The 24,101-nt window shown below is 38.2% G+C and overlaps 1 protein-coding gene across 1 annotated transcript in view; it reads right to left on the reverse strand.

Annotated features, from left to right (window-relative positions):
* LOC132159375 (NACHT, LRR and PYD domains-containing protein 3-like) overlaps positions 1–24,101 on the reverse strand; it is a 40,898-nt gene that overhangs the window by 8,653 nt on the left and 8,144 nt on the right. Inside the window, exons 2-14 of the mRNA XM_059568877.1 lie at positions 23,301–23,407; positions 17,706–17,798; positions 17,250–17,354; positions 16,956–17,040; positions 15,231–15,426; positions 13,309–15,139; positions 11,882–12,052; positions 8,601–8,774; positions 7,432–7,602; positions 6,259–6,435; positions 2,726–2,902; positions 847–1,023; positions 229–405 (exon numbers count right to left, since the gene is read on the reverse strand). Coding sequence (XP_059424860.1) covers positions 229–405; positions 847–1,023; positions 2,726–2,902; positions 6,259–6,435; positions 7,432–7,602; positions 8,601–8,774; positions 11,882–12,052; positions 13,309–15,139; positions 15,231–15,426; positions 16,956–17,040; positions 17,250–17,354; positions 17,706–17,798; positions 23,301–23,344 — 3,578 coding nt within the window. The 5' untranslated portion in view covers positions 23,345–23,407. The remainder of the gene's footprint in view (positions 1–228; positions 406–846; positions 1,024–2,725; positions 2,903–6,258; positions 6,436–7,431; positions 7,603–8,600; positions 8,775–11,881; positions 12,053–13,308; positions 15,140–15,230; positions 15,427–16,955; positions 17,041–17,249; positions 17,355–17,705; positions 17,799–23,300; positions 23,408–24,101) is intronic.

Below are 24,101 nucleotides of genomic sequence, written 5' to 3' on the forward strand. Positions count from 1 at the left end.
ATCTTGTGCTGTGGCTCTGAGCTGGCGGCCATCTTGTGCTGTGGCTCTGAGCTGGCGGCCATCTTGTGCTGTGGCTCTGGGCTGGCGGCCATCTTCTCTGGAGACTCAGGTGTGGCTGCTGCATCCCACTGAGCACGATGGCGCAGGTAATGGGTAAACCCCCAAAAGTCCAAGTAAACAGTAATCTTTAATCTGACTGTAACTGCTGTAGAGTATAATGATACTAACTCTAGTTTCTCCAGCTTGAATTGTGTGTTCATCAGTAGATCACTGAGGTTTTTCACTCCAGAGTCTCCTAGTAGTTCATTTTCGCTCAGGTTCAGTTCTCTCAGGTGTGATGGGTTTGATTTCAGAGCTGAAGTCAGGATGAGACACTGTTTCTCTGTAATACTGCATCCACACAGACTGAAGACAGAAAGAGAAAACACAATGAATCAGACACGTTATGTTCATGTGTGAGTAATTCATCATGTGTTAACATCATACAGTAATAATAAATACAATAATTAATAATACAAAAACATTTTAAGATTGTAGTTTACAGTCAAAAAGTACATTTTGAGTTTATATTTTGTTCTTTTGTGAAACAGTTTTTTTTTTTTTACTGCAGGTCAGGAATTAATTTTAGATGAAAAGCTGATAATTGTTTGCTATTGCTGTGATCTCATGAGACTGACAGGTTTTCCCTCCTTCACATCATCAGACGAGAAAAGAGATGTGTTTATGAGAGAAAGTGATAGTTATTTTCATTAAAGATCACAAGGGTACATTCATTTTTGGAAATATATTATGTACCCTGATAAATCAAATCTGACTGTAACTGCTGTAGAGTATAATGATACTAACTCTAGTTTCTCCAGCTTGAATTGTGTGTTCATCAGTAGATCACTGAGGTGTTTCACTCCAGAGTCTCCTAGTAGTTCATTCCAGCTCAGGTTGAGTTCTCTCAGGTGTGATGGGTTTGATTTCAGAGCTGAAGTCAGGATGAGACACTGTTTCTCTGTAATACTGCATCCACACAGACTGAAGACAGAAAGAGAAAACACAATGAATCAGACACGTTATGTTCATGTGTGAGTAATTCATCATGTGTTAACACCATACACTGGGTTTTGTGAGTGAAGCAGCCTACTGACGGAGAGAACGAGCACAGCGCCCCTCCGCACTCTTCTAAAAAAATCTATCCAGTTCTGTGTTTTGTGTGTGTGCATTGACAAATCTTTCGTGATGTCCTAACAGCCAGGATTCCCACACAACACGTCCGCTAAAGTCCGATTCGCGACCTAATGACTCATTTGAGGAGATTCATTACTTCTTAAAAGAACATACAGATCTGAAATGAGAAAGTAAGTGTGCTTACCCCATTTAGCAAGAGTGTTTAGTCAAATTTAGCCTTAATAATCCACAGTATGTATAGGCCTATGACAATGTGTAGTAAATTACCTATAAAATCATTTAGTTTAACGTTAGACTGGAGTGAGATGAAAATAGATCAAAGCACAAAGCTAGCTGTTGCTAGCTAGCTGCTAATTTTATTCAATTTTATATGGAAAAAATTACACTATTACACCATTTAATGCTACGTTTTTCATTGATATGATTATACTAAAATAATTATCAGGTCTATCAAAAAAAGGATTTTATCTTTTTAAACTATGAAACCCAGTCGTGGAAAAATCAAAGCTTTTTTTGCAAAGAGGGCAAGAAAGGATGACAGTGATAGTTTTTTTATGAATAAATAGTATAAAAAAACTGTTTTTTTTGTATTTATTTTAAATGTAACATTTATTGTCAATATTGGGCTTGCGGATCTAGGGTACTCTTTGCTGTGTGTGGATGACCATGTCGGCCAGCCACCACCGAAGAAAAGTTTTGGTCCAGGAAAAACCTTTTCCCACCTTCACATCATCAGACGAAAAAAGAGATGTTTTTATGAGAGAAAGTGATAGTTATTTTCATTAAAGATCACAAGGATACATTCATTTTTGGAAATAATTATGTATCCTGATAAATCAATCTGACTGTAACTGCTGTAGAGTATAATGATACTAACTCTAGTTTCTCCAGCTTGAATTGTGTGTTCATCAGTAGATCACTGAGGTGTTTCACTCCAGAGTCTCCTAGTAGTTTATTCCCGCTCAGGTTCAGTTCTCTCAGGTATGATGGGTTTGATTTCAGAGCTAAAGTCAGGATGAGACACTGTTTCTCTGTAATACTGCATCCACACAGACTGAAGACAGAAAGAGAAAACACAATGAATCAGACACGTTATGTTCATGTGTGAGTAATTCATCATGTGTTAACAACATACACTGCAATAATTAAAACATTGCCAAAAACCTCATTATGTGACCACAAACAAAAACAAAAGAAAAAAGATTAAAGTAGATTAAGATATCGGATCAACTACAGAACTACTTAAAAATAATATTAAACGTGAAAATTGAGTTTAAATGTGAGAAATCAAGAAACTTCTGTTTCTGAATTACAATTTACCTAAAGACATTTTAAACTTTTTTTTGCAATTGTCACTCATGTCTGAGTGTGTACATACTGTACATGACTGTGTGTGTGTGTGTGTGTATGTGTGTTAAATGCAGAGCACATGTTCAGAGTATAGGACACTATATTTGGCCACACGTCACATCCTTTCCTTCTCTTTTCCTGAAAGTAAACGTTAATCTTTAATCTGACTGTAACTGCTGTAGAGTATAATGATACTAACTCTAGTTTCTCCAGCTTAAATTGTGTGTTCATCAGTAGATCACTGAGGTGTTTCACTCCAGAGTCTCCTAGTAGTTCATCCACGCTCAGGTTCAGTTCTCTCAGGTGTGATGGGTTTGATTTCAGAGCTGAAGTCAGAATGAGACACTGTTTCTCTGTAATACTGCATCCACACAGACTGGAGACAGAAAGAGAAAACACAATGAATCAGACACGTTATGTTCATGTGTGAGTAATTCATCATGTGTTAACACTATACACTGCAATAAATAAAACCTGAAAACAATATAATAAATAAATAATCATTCAGCCATAAACTTAATCTAAAACAAAACAGGATTTGAGGATATTAGTTACATTTCAAGTCAGACCAAAAACAAAACAAAAAATACAGGATCAACCATAGTGTCACACACCTGGACTTATTTTGTGTGTTTTTTCCCCTGTGACCCAGTTTCTGTCTTCCGTGTGTGGTTTTGATTAGTTCCCAGGTGTGTCTAGTCATTTCCCCATGTGTTCCATGTCCCTGTTAATTTAGTCATGCCATCCACCTGTGTTTCCCCAATTATCCCTTCTATAAAAGCCTTGTCCTTTCAGTTCTGTTTTGTCGGGTCTACTCGTCTACACGTTACTTGTCAACTTGTTACCTGTTACTTGCCACTTGCCATCTGTTATTTACTACTTACCTTGTTTATGTTTGATTTAATAAATCCTTGTTTCGTTTATCCCTCGGCTTTGTGTTCCTTCCAGCAGCGTAAGCCGTGACAGAAGACCCGACCCAAAAAAAAAAAGTTAAAAACTGCGTGTTTTCCCTCCGTTTTGTTTTCCGTTTTTTCACAGTCTTTTTTCTTTCCGTAGTGTGTCATGGATCCCCTCTATCGCCCCGAATACCTCCTCCTGCTGGAGCAGGAGGGACTGTCTCTCGAGGACCATACCAGACGGTTTCTCTGGCTAGCTAATGCCACCAGCTACCCGGACCACGCGCGTTGTCGCCCGAAGATGGTCCTCGGGAGGATTTCGCCGCCTTTATAGAGTGGAATCTGGTGAGAAATGGGTCACCTCTCACGGTCGGCCCAATGGAGGATCTCGCCAGGTCCACTCTGGACCCAGAGCCCAGCCTACAATCTCCCCACGGTACGAGGCATAAGCCCGAGCCCACCGATGACAGAGAGCAACCCGTCAGACCAGGTGCGAGAGCCGGCGACACTGCCCACCACGAGGGAGCAAAATGTGGAGCGCCAAATGGGTCAAAATGAGGGGGTTTCCAATTCACCTATGTCCTTTTCTCAGTTAAGCCCAGAACGGGCTCCTGATCCTCTGTTAAGCCCAGGACGGGCTCCTGATCTTCCGTTAAGCCCAGGGCGGGCTCCTGATCCTCCGTTAAGCCCAGGGCGGGCTCCTGATCCCCCGTTAAGCCCAGGGCGGGCTCCTGATCCCCCGTTAAGCCCAGGGCGGGCTCCTGATCCCCCGTTAAGCCCAGGGCGGGCTCCTGTTCCCCCGTTAAGCCCAGGACGGGCTCCTGTTCCCCCGTTAAGCCCAGGACGGGCTCCTGTTCCCCCGTTAAGCCCAGGACGGGCTCCTGATCCTCCTGTAAGCCCAGGACGGGCTCCTGATCCTCCTGTGAGCCCAGGACGGGCTCCTGATCCTCCTGTGAGCCCAGGACGGGCTCCTGATCCTCCTGTGAGCCCAGGACGGGCTCCTGATCCTCCTGTGAGCCCAGGACGGGCTCCTGATCCTCCTGTAAGCCCAGGACGGGCTCCTGATCCTCCTGTAAGCCCAGGACGGGCTCCTGATCCTCCTGTAAGCCCAGGACGGGCTCCTGATCCTCCGTTAAGCCCAGGAAGGGCTCCAGCCCCAGAGCTTACTCCAATGCCTGCTCCTCCAAAATTCCCACCCTCCCACCCACTCCTGCCTCCTCCTCCGCTGTCGTCTGGCTGCCCCTCTGCTCGCCCTCAGCCTACCATCATTGTGGTGCGAGCTCAGCGGGACCGCCATCCTCCAGCGACGCCTTGGTCGGCGTCTCCCTCACCTCCGCCTCCAGCCTCTGAGGCCTGGACTCCGCCTCGGCCCGTTGACCCGTCGGCTCCACCATGGCTCCTAGCTCCTTCCTCTCCGCCGTGGCCCGGCAGTCTGCAGGCTCTGCCTGGCTCCCTCGTCTCTCCGGCTCCGCCTTGGTCTGGCGTCGTCCATCCTATGCCTCGGGAATCCACTCCTCCGGCTTCGCCTCATCCCTCCGGCTCCGTCAGGCTCCTTCATCCCCTCGGCTACACCTCAGTCCTCGGTCACTCTGGCCTCACCGCGGCCTTCCGGATCCACATCGCCGCGTCAGTCACCAGAGCCATCAGTTCCGCCTAGGACCTTCGGCTCCTCCCCGTCACCCTGGCTCTTCGGCTCTCCGTCTCCGCCTCGGGCTCCTCCTCCACTTGCTCCGTTGCCGTGGGTCGAGTCCCTGGAGTCGGTGACCATTCCTCCTCCATGGCTCCTTCCTCCGTCGGCCCCACCTTGGGCCGTTATGGCTGTGGCCTGGGTCCTGCTGGGTACCTCCTGCTTCAGATCCTTCCTGTCTCCTCCCTGGCTCCTCCCTCCGTCATCTCCTCCCTGGCTTCTTCCTCTGTGGTCCCTGTCTGCTGGCCCCCTCCTGGGAGGCTGTCCTCCACCGGAACCTCCTCCCAAGTTCCCACCCACGCCTCCCTTTGTTGTTTCTACGGTGCGAGGACGCACCTACCGGGGGGGGGGGGGGGGAGTACTGTCACACACCTGGACTTATTTTGTGTGTTTTTTTCCCCTGTGACCCAGTTTCTGTCTTCAGTGTGTGGTTTTGATTAGTTCCCAGGTGTGTCTAGTCATTTCCCCATGTGTTCCATGTCCCTGTTAATTTAGTCATGCCATCCACCTGTGTTTCCCCAATTATCCCTTCTATAAAAGCCTTGTCCTTTCAGTTCTGTTTTGTCGGGTCTACTCGTCTACATGTTACTTGTCTACTTGTCAACTTGTTACCTGTTACTTGCCATCTGTTATTTACTACTTACCTTGTTTATGTTTGATTTAATAAATCCTTGTTTCGTTTATCCCTCGGCTTTGTGTTCCTTCCAGCAGCGTAAGCCGTGACACATAGAACCACTTTACAAGAACATTAAAACATTAAAAATAGTTTAAATGTAACAAATCAAGAATATTCTGTTCATAAATCTAAATTTACTTCAAGACATTTTAAGATGGAAGTTTACAGTCAACAAGAACATTTTATGATCATATTTTGTTCATGAAACAGTTTTTTTTTTTTTTTTTTTTTTTTTTACTGCAGGTCAGGAATTAATTTTTTATGAAAAGCTGATAATTGTTTGCTATTGCTGAGATCTCATGTGACTGACAGGTTTTCCCTCCTTCACATCATCAGACGAGAGAAGAGATGTGTTTATGAGAGAAAGTGATAGTTATTTTCATTAAAGATCACAAGGGTACATTTTTTTAAATAATCATGTATCCTGATAAATCAATCCGACTGTAACTGCTGTAGAGTATAATGATACTAACTCTAGTTTCTCCAGCTTGAATTGTGTGTTCATCAGTAGATCACTGAGGTGTTTCACTCCAGAGTCTCCTAGTAGTTTATTCCCGCTCAGGTTCAGTTCTCTCAGGTGTGATGGGTTTGATTTCAGAGCTGAAGTCAGGATGAGACAGTGTTTCTCTGTAATACTGCATCTACACAGACTGAAGACAGAAAGAGAAAACACAATGAATCAGACACGTTATGTTCATGAAGTCACAGCAGAACAACCTTCATCTGTCAAACCACAGCATCTTAGCCTAAATTGAGAGAAAGAGAGAAGATAGAAGAAAACTTTTGAATAAAGTCACAATGTCTTGATAAAACAAAAAACAGAAGAAGAGTGTCTGAACACCTTTGGATAATTTTTCACAATTAGGTCTTCGAAACTTATTCATTTAATCAAATAATTGACATTTTTTTTCGTATTATTAACTGAAATGATTGGATATTGGGTCGTATTTGACCTGCTGTATTAGCAGAACTTTCAAATGTTTAGATTACACAACTTTACAAGTCACCTTCATTCATAACCTCCTCTAACCTAAACTCAGAGACCCAGTTGGCCAAAAAACCCTGGCCGTTGTCCCAGAGGAAGCCTGGACGATCAAGCCCCAGAAGTGACAGAAACCAGACTGACCCTGCCTTTATGAAATTACATTTAAATATAGAAACATGCAAACACATACACACATATACTTTTTGTAAAAAATAGTCTTCAATCATCGGTTTGTAGTCAGTAAACATGAACACATTCAGCAGTCATAGCAGAAGTTAGAGTCAGAATATAACTTAAATCTATTCAAAAGTTGTATGAATCTATTCTAAGAAGGTTGGAAGCTGTATTGAAGACAAACAATGTTAAACACATTAATAAAATACTGGCTATTTCTAATGTGTTCACGTTATTTTCTCCAACCTCTGTGCACTTAAAGGGATAGTTCACTCAAAAATGAAAATTACTCCATGATTTACTCACCCTCAAGACATCCTAGATGTATATGAATTTCTTCTTTCAGACAAATATAATCAGAGTTATATTAAAACATGTCCTGGCTCTTCCAAGCTTTATAACGTGGTGCCGGACTCAAATGAGAATTAAAATAGACGACTGTAACATTACTAGTCATGTTACATGTGAAATGATGTAAGATACTCACTTCAGTGTATTGAGTGTACAGTGTTTATCCTGCAGAAGAGCAGCGATCTGATTCACTTCTGTGTCTCCTAGTTTATGATTACTCACATTCAGCTCTCTCAGGAGTAACGGGTTTTTACCCACAATTCCAGTCACATACTTACAGCCTTCATCTGCAGCAGGACCCAAAAACCTGCAGAAGAGAAGATGAAACTGGAATCAATTCAATGTGCATTACATCACAAAACATTTAAAGATTATCAAACATTGTTTGTAACGAAAAGCTCTAGTTCAAGTTTAAACAGTTGAACATTTAAATATACAAATATTTCAAAGAAGTCAAAAGTAAATTATTTAAAAGAAACTTGGGGGGGGGGGGCAAAAGCTCAGTAGATTATGATTCTCAAAAATCTGAAGATCTGTCTGGCTTTTAAGCAGGAGATGAGGAAAGTTAGCAAAGAGATAACTAGCTTGTGACAGCTAAGCATTCATAGTGATATATTTAGTTGATCTTTTGATGACGGCTCTTCCTATTATTATGGAGCAGAATTCACCAAACACTGGATTGCTGATCCACTAACAGAGAACATGATCTGGGTTCAGACCATCTCTGGATAGTTTTATTTAACTGATGTCTGTGTTGATGCTACAGTAATTCTGCTCATTATGAGAGGAACTGCAGGTTCAGACGTGTGTGTGTGTGTGTGTGTGTGTGAGTGTGAGTGTGTGTGTGTGTGTGTTATCACTGATCCTCTCCTGTCACACATCACATGTTTGTGGTCTGTGATAGATCTGCTGTAGTAGATCTACAGTGTTGTGAATCTGAGCTTGATGGAGATTAATGTACAGTGCATTTAGTAACATTTAAACAATCAGGATAATAAATCACAGTGAATATGTTTTTCATGAGAAATGTCCACAATAACACAATCATAAATGTTAATTGAGTCACCAAACTACTGAACACCAGCACATCTAGTGACCCAAAATGTCTGATTAAGCTGTAACTTTTAACACAACTAAACTGTGCTGACATTTATCATCAAAACAACAGAAGCTGCAGAATCTCATCTTTCATGTTTGATCATTTTGAACATTTTTGATGCAAGAAATTGTATACCTTACTAAATTAGTCAAATAATATAATTCACATGCGTATCATTTATTTGGCATTATTTCATCAGGTCTCACCTCAGTGTGTTGAGTTGACAGTTTGGATCCTGTAATAAATCACTGAGTTGTTTCACTCCTGATTCTCCAGGATCATTTCCTGTGAGATCCAGCTCTATCAGGTTTGAAGGGTTTGATCTCAGAGCTGAAGACAGAGCTTTATAACCTTCTTCACTGATACTGCAGTCTGAAAGTCTATTAGAAAAGGTTTATTTTATTCAAAGTTATATAAATTAATATTACTACTACAAAAAGGTTTAATATATTTATTCTAATCAGAGAAGAAAAAAAAACATTTTGTCATCTGAGCATGTCTTTCCTTTTTTAGATTACTACAGTAACATTAGCATTTTGATCCAAAGAGAATGATACTGTTAAAAAAACAAAAGATGGTTCATTACATTCACCTGAGTTTCTCCAATGTGCATTTTGTATTTTCTAATCCTTTCTGGAGTTTCATCACCCCTGAATCCTGCAGATTATTGTTGCTCAGGTCAAGCTCTTTCAGACTGGAGTTTGATCTCAGGACTGTAGCCAGAGCTGAACAGCTTTCCTCTGTTAGAACACAACCACGCAGCCTAAAATGATGAACATGAGGGGAGAATATGAAGTATGGTGAAATATGGTTAATGTTAGTTAACGTATTAATGATGAACAATGAACAATACATTTATTACAGTATGTATTAATCTGACAACGTTAGTTAATGAAAATTTTTAAATTTAAAATCCCGGGTTTCGGCAACATCTCCCACTCTTTGGGAAGTCGTGGCCTAATGGTTAGAGAGTCGGACTCCCAATCGAAAGGTTGTGAGTTCGAGTCCCGGGCCGGCAGGAATTGTGGTTGGGGGGAGTGCATGTACAGATCTCTCTCCACCTTCAATACCACGACTTAGGTGCCCTTGAGCAAGGCATCGAACCCCCAACTGCTCCCCGGGCGCCGCAGCATAAATGGCTGCCAACTGCTCCGGGTGTGTGCTCACAGTGTGTGTGTGTGTGTGTGTTCACTGCTCTGTGTGTGCACTTCGGATGGGTTAAATGGAGAGCACAAATTCTGAGTATGGGTCACCATACTTGGCTGAATGTCACTTCACTCTTAAAATAGAGCTGTTCACTGTTAGGTTATGTTAATTCACAGTGCATTAATGTTAACAAGCACTACTTTTGATTTTAATTATGCATTAGGAAAGGTCGAAGTTTTACATTTACATTTAGCTGACGCTTATATCCAAAGCGACTTACAATTACTATATATGTCAGAGGTCGCACGCCTCTGGAGCAACTAGGGGTAAAGTGTCTTGCTCAGGGACACATTGGTGTCTCACAGTGGATTCAAACCCGGGTCTCTCGCACCAAAGGCATGTGTCTTATCCACTGCACCAGCACCACCCCTAACAGTTAAGTTAACATTAAAGGGGCCATATTACTTTATTCAATCATTAAACAAATACTAAAGGTTTTGTAATATGTAAAATGTAACGAGTAATGAGCTCTTCTAGAAATTACCTTTGCAATAATAATCCATGAAGTTAATTAGATTTGTTCCTTGTCAGTTTACTCTGCAATTTAGTGTACAACTGAATCCAAAATGGCCTAGAGACACATCCGCTCACTTGAGATCCTTCAGTTTACAGTTACTGAAAGGGGTCATAAACTGAGAAATTACATTTCCCTTGATTATTTTTTACATAACGTGTCAACATACTATAAAAACATCCTGTATGTTTAAGAACTCAAAACCTTCTAGTTAGTTCAAAAACAGCTATTATAATACAATACAATGTTTGTTTATTTATATCGCACATTTAAAACAACAGAAGTTGACCAAAGTGCTGCATACCCTTGATTTGATTTTAACCCATGCTTTTTCTGTTTCAAACATTTAAATCAGTAGTGCATCTTTTCTGATCACAGGCCGGTTCTTTGTACTGTCCTCTTACGAGGCAGAATCCTAAGAAATCCATCGCTGACACGTTTGACTCGCTTTTTTACATTCTAGTGAAGATTTTTTTGTAGCCTGCAACTAACTGGAGTTGGACTCTACTCTGCTTAATCTAGATGCTGATGCACATCTTAATCTTTTTAATTATACTTGTGCTGACATCATGAATTATATTGCCCCCTTGAAGTATAAAATTCATAAGCCTGTACCTGTGCCCTGGCGCACACACTACGCATAATCTGAGACGGACTTGTAGACAGGCTGAATGCAAATGGAAGAAGGACAGATTGCAGGTTTCTTATGAAGTTTTGGGGAACTTCTATAACATGTTTCAGAAAGCTGTAAGGGCTACAAAAAGCAAATATTTGTCTGAACTTATCACAAACAATTGTCACAAACCTCAAGTTCTTTTTTTCTACTATTAACTCTGTCTAATATCCATCTCTGCATTCTTTTCTAGAGTCCTCTACTTCTCTGTAATGATTTTGGAAAGTTTTTTGTTGAGAAGATCACAACATTAAGATCCCAGCTGTCTAACTCAATATACTTTTTGTATGATGCTCCGTTATGTTCTTCTACCTGATCAGAGTTTAAACCTATTGATTTCTCCTCGTGTAATGAAGTTGTTGGTCACCAAAAACCAACTAACTGTCCTCAGGATATTATTCCATCTCTTTTTCTTAGACCAGGACCAACTGTGTCCATGAATTGTCTGTTATTGGTTATTAACATGTTTGTCTTCTATCTTCTATTTTCTATCTCTTTCATTTCATGGATTTAAGGAGTTATCTGAGTCAAAGCATTACAACTTCTTCACTGACGCACACGTGTGTGTGTGTGTGTGTGTGTGTGTGTGTGTGTGTCTTTGTGTGTGTGAAATTCGGTGCTGAAGTGAAATAGCTGGCCAGTTTGGTAGCCAAATTATAAAAGTAATAATAGTAAATAGAAAAAAGTATAATAATAGTTATTATTATTATTAGGCCTATAATTTAATACATTAATAGGACAATGAGCCTAATATAGTCTTGACTATCGACAGGGACATCTGCTATCGTCGATATCTCTGACTATCGTCAATACACGATTCTATTGTCTATCGGCACAACCCTAAACATACAAACAACCTCATGTTTGAAAAACAAGAAAATTTAAGTTTTGAAATGGCCTAACATAAGTCCACTCTTAAACCACATTGAAATGCTGGGTTAGGACCTGCAACGTAGAGTTCATGCTGGAATAAAGCCAACTAATTTCACTGAGCTGAAGCAGTTCTGCCTTCAATTCTGTGGAAATTAACGAGGTCCATGTTAACAGATGGATCTGAATTCTAACCAAACACTAGGATCGGTCACAAAACTTACCTCAGTATCTCTAATTTGCAATTTATATCCTTAAATCCAGTGCAAAGTAGCTTCACTCCTAAATCCTGCAGATTATTATTGTTCATGTTCAGCTCTTTCAGATTGGTATCTGACCCAAGAACTGTAGCCAGAGCTGGACAGCTTTTGTCTGTTAAGCCACAATCATTTAACCTAAAAGAGAAATAAATCAAATCACAGGGTTAGATACATGTAATACATTTATTAAACACAAAAAATTAATTTATACCAATAATTTTTACATGAACAGAAAAAAACATATATACTGCATATTTAATAGAATTGTATTCTTTCAAATGTTGTAGATAAACTAGCTGTCACATTTCACACATGAGGAACACGGGATCGAAGGAGGGATGAGATGAGAAGTGAATAAATCGAAATGGTTTTATTAACAAAGGCTGGGGATCACACAGGAGCGATCTTTGGGGATGGAGATGACACCCTTCTCCTCCTCCCCAGTTCCCTCTTCCCTCTTCTGGGGAAGGTTGGTGAACTAGAGTGCTGAACGACTGGCGGGCTTGGTACAGCAGGAACCGGCAGGCTTGCCACATGAACAGATGGCCAGCTTTACTCGGGAACGACAGGCAGACTTGGCTTCTGGGCAGCTGGTAGGCTTGTCTTTGAAGCAACCGGCAGGCCAGAGAGAGCCACGGCCGGCGGCCTTGACTGAAGAATGACGTTTGATGGCTGACAAAGAACTACACACAGAACGCACTATAAAATACATGGACACCAATGGGAAACACCTGGGAATAAATTAATACACACCGCTGGAGACAAATACACTCAAACAAGGACACGAACAGCAAGGACCAAATAAGGGCAATAAAGACAAAACATGAACCAGAAACTGACACTAGCATGCTTGTATTTAACTTAATAAAATATGTATATGAATCTAGGCTTATAACATTAATGGCAATGAGATATACAGTATATATATATATATATATATATATATATATATATATATATATATATATATATATATATATATATATATATATATATATATAAAAGTGCTGCTCTATCATCTTGATGAGTTTCTATATCTTCTTTATAGCAGAAGTTTAAGAAGTTGAACTGCATATTGAAGTGGAAATAACTATGGAACAATGTGGTTTATAATAACATGATATGCTTCTTCTGTAACTAAACAGCTTGCTGAAAACAGACATTTCTACATAAATCCCATGTAAATCTAATAAAATATCATTGCTCTTTATATAAAAAAATAATAATAATAAAGTTAAACAATGTGGGTTATAATTTAACCCTAACAAAGATATATATTTATAATTGGTATATGATTAATAATCACAATAGATCAGGGGTGTCCAAACCTGCTATGAATCAATGTAGATTAATGCAATTTTACAAAACATTAACAAAGAACAATAACTTACAGAGCTCTTTTAGAGGTTTTGATGACTGCCGATAATCTAATGAGACACTCGTCTGATTTCTTGAATTTCTGAAGCTCAAACTCCTCCAGCTCCTCCTCTGATGTCAACAACACAAAGACCAAAGCAGACCACTGGGCAGGTGAAAGATCATCAGATGAGAGACTTCCTTTGCTAAGGTGGGTCTGAATGTCTTTCACCAGAGTTTGGTCGTTCAGTTCATTCAGACAGTAGAACAGATTGATGGATCTCTCTGGAGACAGATTAGACTCTAATTTCTGCTTGATGTACTGAACTATTTCCTTTTTGCTCTGCTCATTTCTATTTTTCTGTGTCAACAGACCCTGTAAGAGTCTCTGATTGGACTGGAGAGACAAACCAAGGAGGAAGCGAAGAAAAAGATCCAGGTGTCCATTATCACTCTCTAGTGTCTTGTCCACTGCAGTCTTGAGCAAATCAATCATGGTTTCACTTTTGTTTTCCTGTTCTGTAGACTCATGAACAAATATACTTATCTTCTTTATGTCTAGAAACAGATGTGCATAAAGGGCTGCAATAAACTCTTGAATGCTCAAGTGAACGAAGCAGTACATGGTACCAAGAGTGATCCCTGTTTCCTCCTTAAAGATCTGGGTACACATGCCTGAGTACACTGATGCCTTATAGACGTCAATACCACAGGCTTCCAGATCTGTGTCATAGAAGATCACATTGTTTCTTTCCAGCTGATCAAATGCCAGTTTCCCCAGTGAAAAGATGGCATCTTTATCCCAGGAAACATCTGGTGTATGTTCTCCATCATACTTTCGTCTGCTCTGCTGGATCTGAAATCTGAGGAAGTGTGTGTACATTTGTGTCAGAGTCTTAGGAGTGTCTTCAGTATTTGACTCCTGCAGTGTTTTGGAGGCATCATCAGCCTGATTGTTTTTCACAACATTATTTCTTTTCTCCTCTAAAATGTTCTGGAGAACAGTGGCTGAAATCCAGCAGAAGACTGGGATGTGGCACATGATAAAGAGACTCTTTGATTGTTTAACATGATCAATGATTTCTTTGGCCTGATTCTCATCCGTGAATCTTTTTCTGAAGTACTCCTCCTTTTGTGCGTCATTGAATCCTCGTATCTCTGTCAGCCGGTCGATACAGTCAGGAAGAATCTTACTGGCAGCTGCTGGTCTGCTGGTGATCCAGATGAGAGCAGAAGGAAGCAGATTTCCCTTGATGAGGTTCGTCAGGAGAACATCCAGAGAGACTGGTGATGAAACATCAGACCACGTCTCATTATCCTTAAAGTTTACAGGAAGACGACATTCATCCAATCCATCAAGAATGAACAAGACTTTGAATTGATTTCTTCTCGTAAGGTTCAGTCCTTTTGTCTCTGGGAAAAACTGAGTTATAAGGTCCATCAAACTCAGTTTTTCTAGCTCCTTTAAGTTCATCTCTCTAAATGGAAGAGGAAATATGCAGCTGATATCTTGATTTTCTTTTCCTTCGGCCCAATCCAGAACAAACTTCTGCACAGAGACTGATTTTCCGATGCCAGCAACTCCTTTTGTCAGTACAGTTCTGATCTGCTTGTCTTGTTCAGGTGCTTCAAACAAATGTTTGCACTCAACCTGTATCTCCTGTGATTCATGACGTCTGGAAGCAACTTCAATCTGTCTCACCTCATGTTCAGTATTGACCTGTTCACTACAACCCTGAGTGATATAGAGATCTGTGTAGATGTTCTTCAGAAGTGTAGAGTCTCCTTGCTTTGCAATTCCTTCAAACACACATTGATACTTCTTCTTTAGGCTACACTTTAGCTGATGAATGAAGACCAGTTCATCTAAACAGAACAAAAATACAGATATTGTTTAATCTTATTTTCTGTCCTACATTTATAAGTGACAATCTGACAGATGATCAGAGTCTCTTACCTTCTAGAGTATCAGCAGCTTCATCTTGCTTCATCTCTCTCAGGAAGTAGAGCGTGAGATCAAGAGCTGCTTCTTTCATACTGCATCTGTTCTCATTAAAGTCCTTCACAAAGTATTGCATGTCCTCTTTTTGTAATATTTTCTTAAACTTTTCCAGTTCTTTCTTTAGAAATTTTATTACTTTGCTGTCAAGATCCTACAAAGAAAGACAAAAATGAATGAGAGAAAAATCATCTCATTAGGTCAAAATTATTTATTTATTAATGAAAAATATTCATAAAAAATAAAGTTGAGACAAACTTTAATTAGCTGTAAATATTAATAAAAATAGGGTTTTGTTCTTGTGACAAGTGGTGCGGGGCCGAGGGACATGGGAGCGAGGCCGGTGGAGTGATTGGAGATGAGCTACACCTGTTCGACCCGCCGGTCTCGAGGCCCATGGAGGAGATGGAAGGATATAAAACTGGAGCGACGACAGTGAAGGACGAGAGAGGACCAGGCCTGGGATTTTAGTTGTGTTTTGGTTTTATTTTGTGCGCACCAGTCGTCCGTGAGGGGCTGGTGCGCTGTTTTGTGTTTATTTTGAAATTAAATGTTATTTGATTGTCCGCCGGTTCCCGCCTCCTTCTTCCGGATGAATATGAAAGGTTTTATCATTACAGTGGTGCCGAAGCCCGGGAGAAGGAGGGACGCGCTGCTGAAGATCCCTGTGAGGAGTGAGTTTAAGATGAGGAGTGTGCCGCCATGGACGCTCGAGGCGGTGGGCTGGAGCGAGTTGCCGGGGACGGGCGAGCTCGCTACCGGCCGCCCACGATAGGGAGGGGCGGCTGCCGTCCGTGAGGGAGCGGAGGAGTCTGCGCCGTTCGCCAGGTGGCCGGAGCCTGCTGCCATCCGCCGGAACGGGGAGGAGCAGGGAACGGGGGACTCCTGCCGGCTGCCCAAAACCGGAGGAGCCGTCGCTGTCCACCGGGCGGCGGAGGAGTGTCGTGCCGTCCGCCGAGGGCCGTCCAGTGCCACCGCCAGGCACCGCGGAGGAGATCGCCCAGCTGGTGGAGGGCCGAGCAGCGGTGCGTCTGGGAACCGGATTTTTTTTTTTTCTCCTCTCTCCCCTCTCTCGTCTCTGTCGCTCCTCCTTCCATCTCCTTTTCTCTCGCCTCGTCTGTCCTACCCCCAGGTTCCCGCAGGTCCCCGTGAGTGGCCCCCCCCAGAGGGAGGGGGGGGGGGGGAAGTAGAGCGCAGTCTCAGGAGTACCCCCCGGCCTGCGAGGGGCGATGGGGGTATGTGACGAGTGGGGCGGGGCCGAGGGACATGGGAGCGAGGTCGGTGGAGTGATTGGAGATGAGCTACACCTGTTCGACCCACCGGTCTCGAGGCCCACAGAGGAGATGGAAGGATATAAAACTGGAGCGACGACAGTGAAGGACGAGAGAGGACCAGGCCTGGGATTTTAGTTGTGTTTTGGTTTTATTTTGTGCGCACCAGTCGTCCGTGAGGGGCTGGTGCGCTGTTTTGTGTTTATTTTGAAATTAAATGTTATTTGATTGTCCGCCGGTTCCCGCCTCCTTCTTCCGGATGAATATGAAAGGTTTTATCATTACAGTTCTTATTTTATGGGTTCTTAAGAAGAAAAAATTTGAAATAAAAGTTATGTCACAGCATAACAAATATTCAATAGATATTTGTTTATTATAATTGTTAAATATTCTTGAAAATGTGTTTTATTACCTGGAAGATCTGCAGGAGACTGTCTGTATAATTCTTGTGGTTCCTGTGAGACTGTAAATCTGGATCTAATGTTTCATACTGAAGCCTGATAGAAAATAAAATAAATCAAAATACTGCATTTTTATGGAAAAAAATATATATATGACCAAAGTATATTTTAAACATTTTAGCAAAGAGAAAAACAATAAATAAGTGATACATTTATGGACTACAAGTAGTTTTATGATAAATATTCACTGATACACTTTCTGACACAGTCTATGTTTAAAGAAAAATAAGAAACAGATCAAATACCGTTTGGTTCGTGATGTTGTTTCTTCACTGAAGTATGGTGGTTCTTCCTTTGACCAGTCACTCTTCACAGACACAGAGCTGGACACATGTGAGTCTGATCTTACACTAATGACACAAAGAACAAAACACTTTACTACAGGAGCTCCTTCAGTCTCATTTAAAGAGCTTCACTGTTGAGGATGGTAATGAAGCACAGTATAGACATGCATTTGTCCATCTATGACTATGAATAGATGGAAAGACATATTCATGTTTGGCTGCATGATCTATTTTCCATGGTTAGTTTATACCTCCTTGTGTCTGCTTGTGTGATTGTGTTACTGGAAAGAAGCTCCAGACTGAGTTCAATAAAGAGGAAATCAGTGGTTTATTGTTTTATTTCATTCATTTCTATCACAAGCATCTTAGTGGAGAAATAAGCCAACACTACATTATAATGTCAAAGATAATTAATACCTTTTGATAGATGTTTTTTTCTCACTGAAGTTCGGTCTTTCACCATCCTTTGACCGGTCACTCTTCACAGACACATGTGAGTCTGATCTTACACTAATGACACAAAGAGAGAAGAGAAACCTTTCTACAGGAGGTTCATCTGTGTTTTATATTGACACACATTCTCTCTAGTCCTTCACAGAAACATCTGCAGAGTTTTAAAGAGAGAAGTCATTCTTGTTTACAGACTCACATTTGTTTAACAATTTCTTTAAAGTACTTCAAATGTGAGAATAAATATATTTTACAAATATTTGACTGATCTAATCAAAGAGATTTGCAACTCTCTTACATTTCAGATACAATCTCATAAAGTTATACTTTATCTTCTTCACTGTAACAACTTTATGTCCTGAAGTGTCAACATAAAATACAGTAATTTAGGTGTGGTTTATTGTATTTTCTGTACAGTGTATTTAGGTGTGTTTTATTGTATTTTATGTGCAGTGTATTTAGCTGTGGTTTACTGTATTTTATGTACAGTGTATTTAGCTGTGGTTTATTGTATTTTATGTACAGTGTATTTAGGTGTGGTTTATTGTATTTTATGTACAGTGTATTTAGGTGTGGTTTATTGTATTTTATGTACAGTGTATTTAGGTGTGGTTTATTGTATTTTATGTACAGTGTGTTTAGGTGTGGTTTATTGTATTTTCTGTACAGTGTATTTAGGTGTGTTTTATTGTATTTTATGTGCAGTGTATTTAGCTGTGGTTTACTGTATTTTATGTACAGTGTATTTAGGTGTGGTTTATTGTATTTTATGTACAGTGTATTTAGCTGTGGTTTACTGTATTTTATGTACAGTGTATTTAGGTGTGGTTTATTGTATTTTCTGTACAGTGTATTTAGGTGTGGTTTATTGTATTTTCTGTACAGTGTATTTAGGTGTGTTTTATTGTATTTTATGTGCAGTGTATTTAGCTGTGGTTTACTGTATTTTATGTACAGTGTATTTAGGTGTGGTTTATTGTATTTTATGTACAGTGTATTTAGGTGTGGTTTATTGTATTTTATGTATTTTATGTACAGTGTATTTAGGTGTGGTTTATTGTATTTTCTGTACAGTGTATTTAGGTGTGTTTTATTGTATTTTATGTGCAGTGTATTTAGCTGTGGTTTACTGTTTTTTATGTACAGTGTATTTAGGTGTGTTTTATTGTATTTTATGTGCAGTGTATTTAGCTGTGGTTTACTGTATTTTATGTACAGTGTATTTAGGTGTGGTTTACTGTATTTTATGTACAGTGTATTTAGGTGTGGTTTATTGTATTTTATGTACAGTGTATTTAGCTGTGGTTTATTGTATTTTATGTACAGTGTATTTAGGTGTGGTTTATTGTATTTTATGTACAGTGTATTTAGGTGTGGTTTATTGTATTTTATGTACAGTGTATTTAGGTGTGGTTTATTGTATTTTATGTACAGTGTATTTAGGTGTGGTTTATTATATTTAATGTACAGTTATTTAGGTGTGGTTTATTGTATTTTATGTGCAGTGTATTTAGCTGTGGTTTACTGTATTTTATGTACAGTGTATTTAGGTGTGGTTTACTGTATTTTATGTACAGTGTATTTAGGTGTGGTTTATTGTATTTTATGTACAGTGTATTTAGCTGTGGTTTATTGTATTTTATGTACAGTGTATTTAGCTGTGGTTTATTGTATTTTATGTACAGTGTATTTAGGTGTGGTTTATTGTATTTTATGTACAGTGTATTTAGGTGTGGTTTATTGTATTTTATGTGCAGTGTATTTAGGTGTGGTTTATTGTATTTTATGTATTTTATGTACAGTGTATTTAGGTGTGGTTTATTGTATTTTCTGTACAGTGTATTTAGGTGTGTTTTATTGTATTTTATGTGCAGTGTATTTAGCTGTGGTTTACTGTTTTTTATGTACAGTGTATTTAGGTGTGTTTTATTGTATTTTATGTGCAGTGTATTTAGCTGTGGTTTACTGTATTTTATGTACAGTGTATTTAGGTGTGGTTTACTGTATTTTATGTACAGTGTATTTAGGTGTGGTTTATTGTATTTTATGTACAGTGTATTTAGCTGTGGTTTATTGTATTTTATGTACAGTGTATTTAGGTGGGGTTTATTGTATTTTATGTACAGTGTATTTAGGTGTGGTTTATTGTATTTTATGTACAGTGTATTTAGGTGTGGTTTATTGTATTTTATGTACAGTGTATTTAGGTGTGGTTTATTGTATTTTATGTATTTTATGTACAGTGTATTTAGGTGTGGTTTATTGTATTTTATGTACAGTGTATTTAGGTGTGTTTTATTGTATTTTATGTGCAGTGTATTTAGCTGTGGTTTACTGTTTTTTATGTACAGTGTATTTAGGTGTGTTTTATTGTATTTTATGTGCAGTGTATTTAGCTGTGGTTTACTGTATTTTATGTACAGTGTATTTAGGTGTGGTTTACTGTATTTTATGTACAGTGTATTTAGCTGTGGTTTATTGTATTTTATGTACAGTGTATTTAGGTGTGGTTTATTGTATTTTATGTACAGTGTATTTAGGTGTGGTTTATTGTATTTTATGTACAGTGTATTTAGGTGTGGTTTATTGTATTTTATGTACAGTGTATTTAGGTGTGGTTTATTATATTTAATGTACAGTTATTTAGGTGTGGTTTATTGTATTTTATGTACAGTGTATTTAGGTGTGGTTTATTGTATTTTATGTACAGTTATTTAGGTGTGGTTTATTGTATTTTATGTACAGTGTATTTAGGTGTGGTTTATTGTATTTTATGTACAGTGTATTTAGGTGTGGTTTATTGTATTTTATGTACAGTGTGTTTAGGTGTGGTTTATTGTATTTTCTGTACAGTGTATTTAGGTGTGTTTTATTGTATTTTATGTGCAGTGTATTTAGCTGTGGTTTACTGTATTTTATGTACAGTGTATTTAGGTGTGGTTTATTGTATTTTATGTACAGTGTATTTAGGTGTGGTTTATTGTATTTTATGTATTTTCTGTACAGTGTATTTAGGTGTGGTTTATTGTATTTTCTGTACAGTGTATTTAGGTGTGTTTTATTGTATTTTATGTGCAGTGTATTTAGCTGTGGTTTACTGTATTTTATGTACAGTGTATTTAGGTGTGGTTTATTGTATTTTATGTACAGTGTATTTAGGTGTGGTTTATTGTATTTTATGTATTTTATGTACAGTGTATTTAGGTGTGGTTTATTGTATTTTCTGTACAGTGTATTTAGGTGTGTTTTATTGTATTTTATGTGCAGTGTATTTAGCTGTGGTTTACTGTTTTTTATGTACAGTGTATTTAGGTGTGTTTTATTGTATTTTATGTGCAGTGTATTTAGCTGTGGTTTACTGTATTTTATGTACAGTGTATTTAGGTGTGGTTTACTGTATTTTATGTACAGTGTATTTAGGTGTGGTTTATTGTATTTTATGTACAGTGTATTTAGCTGTGGTTTATTGTATTTTATGTACAGTGTATTTAGGTGTGGTTTATTGTATTTTATGTACAGTGTATTTAGGTGTGGTTTATTGTATTTTATGTACAGTGTATTTAGGTGTGGTTTATTGTATTTTATGTACAGTGTATTTAGGTGTGGTTTATTATATTTAATGTACAGTTATTTAGGTGTGGTTTATTGTATTTTATGTGCAGTGTATTTAGCTGTGGTTTACTGTATTTTATGTACAGTGTATTTAGGTGTGGTTTACTGTATTTTATGTACAGTGTATTTAGGTGTGGTTTATTGTATTTTATGTACAGTGTATTTAGCTGTGGTTTATTGTATTTTATGTACAGTGTATTTAGCTGTGGTTTATTGTATTTTATGTACAGTGTATTTAGGTGTGGTTTATTGTATTTTATGTACAGTGTATTTAGGTGTGGTTTATTGTATTTTATGTACAGTGTATTTAGGTGTGGTTTATTGTATTTTATGTATTTTATGTACAGTGTATTTAGGTGTGGTTTATTGTATTTTCTGTACAGTGTATTTAGGTGTGTTTTATTGTATTTTATGTGCAGTGTATTTAGCTGTGGTTTACTGTTTTTTATGTACAGTGTATTTAGGTGTGTTTTATTGTATTTTATGTGCAGTGTATTTAGCTGTGGTTTACTGTATTTTATGTACAGTGTATTTAGGTGTGGTTTACTGTATTTTATGTACAGTGTATTTAGGTGTGGTTTATTGTGTTTTATGTACAGTGTATTTAGCTGTGGTTTATTGTATTTTATGTACAGTGTATTTAGGTGTGGTTTATTGTATTTTATGTACAGTGTATTTAGGTGTGGTTTATTGTATTTTATGTACAGTGTATTTAGGTGTGGTTTATTGTATTTTATGTACAGTGTATTTAGGTGTGGTTTATTGTATTTTATGTATTTTATGTACAGTGTATTTAGGTGTGGTTTATTGTATTTTCTGTACAGTGTATTTAGGTGTGTTTTATTGTATTTTATGTGCAGTGTATTTAGCTGTGGTTTACTGTTTTTTATGTACAGTGTATTTAGGTGTGTTTTATTGTATTTTATGTGCAGTGTATTTAGCTGTGGTTTACTGTATTTTATGTACAGTGTATTTAGGTGTGGTTTACTGTATTTTATGTACAGTGTATTTAGCTGTGGTTTATTGTATTTTATGTACAGTGTATTTAGGTGTGGTTTATTGTATTTTATGTACAGTGTATTTAGGTGTGGTTTATTGTATTTTATGTACAGTGTATTTAGGTGTGGTTTATTGTATTTTATGTACAGTGTATTTAGGTGTGGTTTATTATATTTAATGTACAGTTATTTAGGTGTGGTTTATTGTATTTTATGTACAGTGTATTTAGGTGTGGTTTATTGTATTTTATGTACAGTTATTTAGGTGTGGTTTATTGTATTTTATGTACAGTTATTTAGGCGTGGTTTATTGTATTTTATGTACAGTTATTTAGGTATGGTTTATTGTATTTTATGTACAGTGTATTTAGCTGTGTATATCTGATGTTGTACACAGGAAGCTGGGAGAAAATGCACTGCAGCTTCATAAAGCGTGCTGTACACAAGCTAACCTTTGGGTCGTACGGCTCAGGAACAGAGTTATTAACAAATCTTAAACACTGAATCCAACCAAAGAGGGTTTGCTTTCTCATCCAAACACACAGCGTCTCCACAACATGACGACAACACTACAACTCACTGAAGACTTGTCTTCTCTTTGTGTAAACCTTTGAACAGCATTACGCTAATATTTCACATTGTGATGCACACATTTGTGAAATTAATATCTGGACTTCAGTCAAAGCATTTTAATCATTTCTATATCAGTTTACAGGAGACTGTGACCTCTGAGCGACTGTAAATTGATTCTGATTTTCAATTCTGAGATATTTATCATCTATTGGCTTTTAAAATATCAATGTTATTTTTAAATAGGAAGTTATGAAGCTCTGAAGTTGTGCACATAATTTGTAATATAACACAGAGTTTGTTAAGGTTGTGTTTTTTCCAGCAATCCTCTGAAAGTGCAGCAGTGTTTAAAATGATTGTCTGAAAGCAGACTCAGTCTTACCTCTGTTTCTCTGAGAGACTCATCTTTCCTCTCTTCTCTGACATACTGCAGCTAAACTGTCATTGATCAGCACTGGCTTGAGACAACAATCTGCTGTTCAGTGTGACCTGGAGATGATGAGGTTAATGAGATCAAGAAATATGTTCAGTTAGCAGCAACAGCAACAAAAACACAATATATAAAATAAAGTGAGTTACAAACAAACGCACTGCCATGTAGATTAATGTAGGTCAACTCGCTTCACCCGAGAATACACACTCACAATGTGATTATAATACTACCAAAAATATATAATCATAACCTTTCCAATCTTTCCATACTGAAATCCCACTTAGCCAGACAATGAAAATATAAATAAATAAATATAAAAATAATTTTTTTTGGTATGAGTAGTAGACTGTAATGTACACTATAAGTGTAAAAAAGGTTTAGCTTTAATGATTAATATGAATAAACAATGCTAATAAATGGCTGCATTCTCATTATTACCATCACCGACTGGAATAAAGTATGGATCAGAATATTTGCTTATATATAGTATAGAAATAAACATAAAAACCAAACAAATAAACAAACTATAAATAAAAAAAAACTATCAAAACAATCTTCTTTTATATAATGTACTTTCTTTCACAAATATAATAATATAATCATAGTTAACTTGTTAGCTGTTTTCCCTAATAAATCTGATAAAGAGAAGTCATTGTGATTGACTTTCTTCATTGACTGAATGAGACGGTATCTCTCATTGTTGTATTTCATACAGTGAAGTAACACACGCTCAGCTGTTTCTTGTTGTCT

This window comes from Carassius carassius, chromosome 16 (assembly GCF_963082965.1).
Source record: "Carassius carassius chromosome 16, fCarCar2.1, whole genome shotgun sequence".
NCBI classification, from domain to species: Eukaryota; Metazoa; Chordata; class Actinopteri; order Cypriniformes; family Cyprinidae; genus Carassius; species Carassius carassius.